At 41.5% G+C, this 3,437-nt stretch overlaps 1 protein-coding gene across 1 annotated transcript in view; it reads right to left on the bottom strand.

Annotated features, from left to right (window-relative positions):
* Positions 1 to 1,730: 1,730 nt before the first annotated feature.
* Positions 1,731 to 3,437, bottom strand: part of plaat1l (phospholipase A and acyltransferase 1-like) — a 4,431-nt gene continuing 2,724 nt past the window's right edge. The window contains exons 3-4 of the mRNA XM_064307083.1: positions 3,019 to 3,272; positions 1,731 to 2,286 (exon numbers count right to left, since the gene is read on the bottom strand). Coding sequence (XP_064163153.1) covers positions 2,221 to 2,286; positions 3,019 to 3,272 — 320 coding nt within the window. The 3' untranslated portion in view covers positions 1,731 to 2,220. The remainder of the gene's footprint in view (positions 2,287 to 3,018; positions 3,273 to 3,437) is intronic.

Genomic DNA, 3,437 nt, shown 5'->3' with positions numbered 1-3,437 from the left:
CTTGTGTACAAGTGTCCTGTGTCCTACAGGGATATGGTGTGCATGCTTGCATGCACACACACACAGACACACAGAAACACACGCACACACACACACGCACACTCACACACACACACAGACACGCACACAGACACACGCACACACACACACAAAGACAGACATGCACATAGACTAACAGAAACACAGACACACACTCACGCACGCACGCACACACACGCGCTCACATATACACACACAGACACACACACATGCACATACACACACGCTCACACACACATAAACACACACAGACACACACACAGACATACACACACACAGACACACAGAAACACAGACACACACACACACATACACACACACACACGCTCACACACAGACACACAGAAACACACACACAGACACACACACTCACACACACACACAGGCACACACGCACGCACACACACTACACACACACTCACACACACACACAGACACACACTCACATGCATGCACACACAGACACGCACACAAACACACGCACACACACACACGAAGACATGCACGCACACACACACGCGCTCACATATACACACACAGACACACACACATGCACATACACACTCGCTCAAACACACACACAGACACACGCGCACACACATGCACACACACACGCTCACACACAGACACACAGAAACACACACACAACACAAATTCCAACAAAACGCATTCCAATCATTTTTGGCAGTTGCATGTGTGGATTTCTTCAGATCAAAGAGCAGCCACAGCTCCTTTCACAGCTCCTGTTTAAGCTGCAGCGTTAGATTATCAGAATTTAAATAAAATGTAAGCTTTCTCAGCCATTTCATTCTTCTTTGCAAAAAAAGTTTATGTGCAGAAAAATGCTGATATTATTACATGGCCAACTATTTCCCATCTGAAACACAGTAGACATTCACTATTGTGAAATATGGGCTGCAATTTCCAAGTGTAGCTAATTAAGATTGTATTGTCCAATCATTTCCAGCTTGTTACTACCCTCTAGGGGCCAAAGATGTTGGATTCCAATACGTATGTCTGAAACCCATGTGTTCCTGAGACGATGAGCATCACAAACAGAGCTCTAGAGGCCAGAGAGAATGTAACATGTATTCCCAACTGAATTCCTTGTGGTCAGAGCATAAAGGAAGACATGACTCAGTGCATTTAACACAACAAACACGATTATTAAAGTACTTTTTTTCCAAAAGGGTAAAAGAATGAACATGGACAGAAGTATCATTGAGGAAGATAAACACATTCCAACAGCAAAAATCTGTGTCATACAACAGCCAAGGACATGTTATTGTCCCAGCTAACAGATTTGGAATGACTCTTCAACAACTGTAGAGAGAGAAATACAGAAAAATCCATACACATTCAGACAGAATGCAGAAGGTGGAGAAGAACTGTAACAACAGGAAACAGAGTTCCCTCTGTGCCATCAGTTGAAGCTTTTTTATTTTTGCTTTGGTTTCATCAGCGGGCTCCAGTACTGGTGCTCATAACAGACACATGCGCAATGCAGGGCTGCTGTGGTGGTGTCACTGCTTTGGGTGGTATCTATGTGTGAATATATAAACTCATAATGCATTGCTGCTTCCTGTTCCTCAGGTCAGCTATGTGAATGTGAATCTGGACATTTTGTCAGGGTTTTCGGGGAAATGGACCCAAATTCAAAATGCAAAAAGAACTCAGGAGGTTTCAAAAAGGAAAATTCACACAAAGAATTTATTTACAAAAAAACTCAGGAACAAACAAAGTGGCCACGAGGGGCAAAACCATGAAAACTCAAAAATTCCTCAAATAATGAAAACAGTAGAACTTCTCTAAATACAAGAAACACAGATCAGAACATCGGCAGGGCAAGAATGCACGCAGAAACACAGGCAGAAACACAAGGAACCAGCACCCGAGTCAGGGGAACAAAGAACTTAAATAGACAGGCAACTAATAAGACACAGGTGAGCACAATACACAATCAAACCAGACAGGGAAGGGATAAGGAGACGCGAACAGAAACAATGATTGAATAATTGAAAACAATGATACAATTAACACCGGGGAAACTAAAGAGGGAGCGAACAGAAATACAAACTGAAGTTCCGCCATTTGGCGGCCCAAAAAGGAAAAACAGAAAGCATTAGCACAGTAACTTCCACACAAAAATAATATGTTAGAGACTCTTTCTTCTACTGCTGCTTACAGTTTCTTCTTTTCAAAGAGCTCTTTCCAAGTTGGGTAAATCTGGCCATAGATCTTTTCAATCTGCAAAGGAAAGCATACATATTTATTAATTTATTATAACTTAGGATAAATGTAGCAATAGTGACAATGAAATAATGAAAATTATGAAATTATGCACAAAATTATATCGAGACAAATATGAAGTGATTAAGTCAAATTAATTCTAATTATTATACCTCAAGTAAATTATTACGTCATTATTCTCCTTGTGAAAGAACTATATTCATTTTAATTGAAAATTATTTAGACTCATGGAGTATCCACTTCAGATGAATTCTGTTTTAATTATGTTTCAAAACTGACATTGCAGCCAAGAATTATATTATAATATGCTACTTTATTTCAATCATTTTAAAATGTTTTAATTTGTTTTTCTAAATATATGAATATTGAATATGACTAGATTCATAATAAACATGCAGTTGTGTATACATATATGTATATGTGTGTATGTGTATTTGAGTAGGCCTATGCTTGTGTGTGTGTCTGTGCATGTATTTGAGTATGCTTGTGTGTGTGTGCATGTATGTGAGGAGGTTTGTGTGAGTAGGTGTGTGTGTGTATGTGTGTGTGTGTGTGTGTGTGTGTGTGAGTGTGTGTAGTGTGTGTGCGTGTGTGTGTGTGTGCCTGTGTGTGTGTGTGTGTGTGTGTGTGTGTGTGTGTGTGTAGTATGTGTGTGTGTGTGCATGTATGTGTGTGTGTGTGTGTGTGTGCGTGTGTATGTCTGTGTGTGTGTGTGTGTGTGTGTGTTACCTGTACAGATTTCTTCAGGCCGTAGCGGTATAGGGTGGCCTGATGTTCACAGTTGTGGAACAGGATGTCATAGGTGAATGTTTTTCCCACGGCTTCGTCAATCTCGGGTTTCACCAGAGTGTAGAAATCCCGCGGAGCGTGTGTGCCATCCAGGTAGTTGCTGACTTTGTAATGTTTCCCCACCAGCTCTACCGGTTCCACCTTCACTGAAGACTTCATGGCCCGGCCAAACAGAAGCAACCTGGCATCTGAGTCTGAGAAGAAAAACATACCTCGCAACTGAGTCTGAGACACACACACCTCACATCTGAGTCTGAGACACACACACCACACATCTGAGTCTGAGACACACACACCTCACATCTTAGTCTGAGGCACACACACCTCACGTCTGAGTCTGAGACACACACACCTCACAT

The sequence above is a fragment of the Anguilla rostrata genome, chromosome 1 (genome assembly GCF_018555375.3).
Source record: "Anguilla rostrata isolate EN2019 chromosome 1, ASM1855537v3, whole genome shotgun sequence".
NCBI classification, from domain to species: domain Eukaryota; kingdom Metazoa; phylum Chordata; class Actinopteri; order Anguilliformes; family Anguillidae; genus Anguilla; species Anguilla rostrata.
The sequence above is the reverse complement of the archived record's forward strand: the minus strand, read 5'-3'. Positions and strand labels throughout refer to the sequence as shown.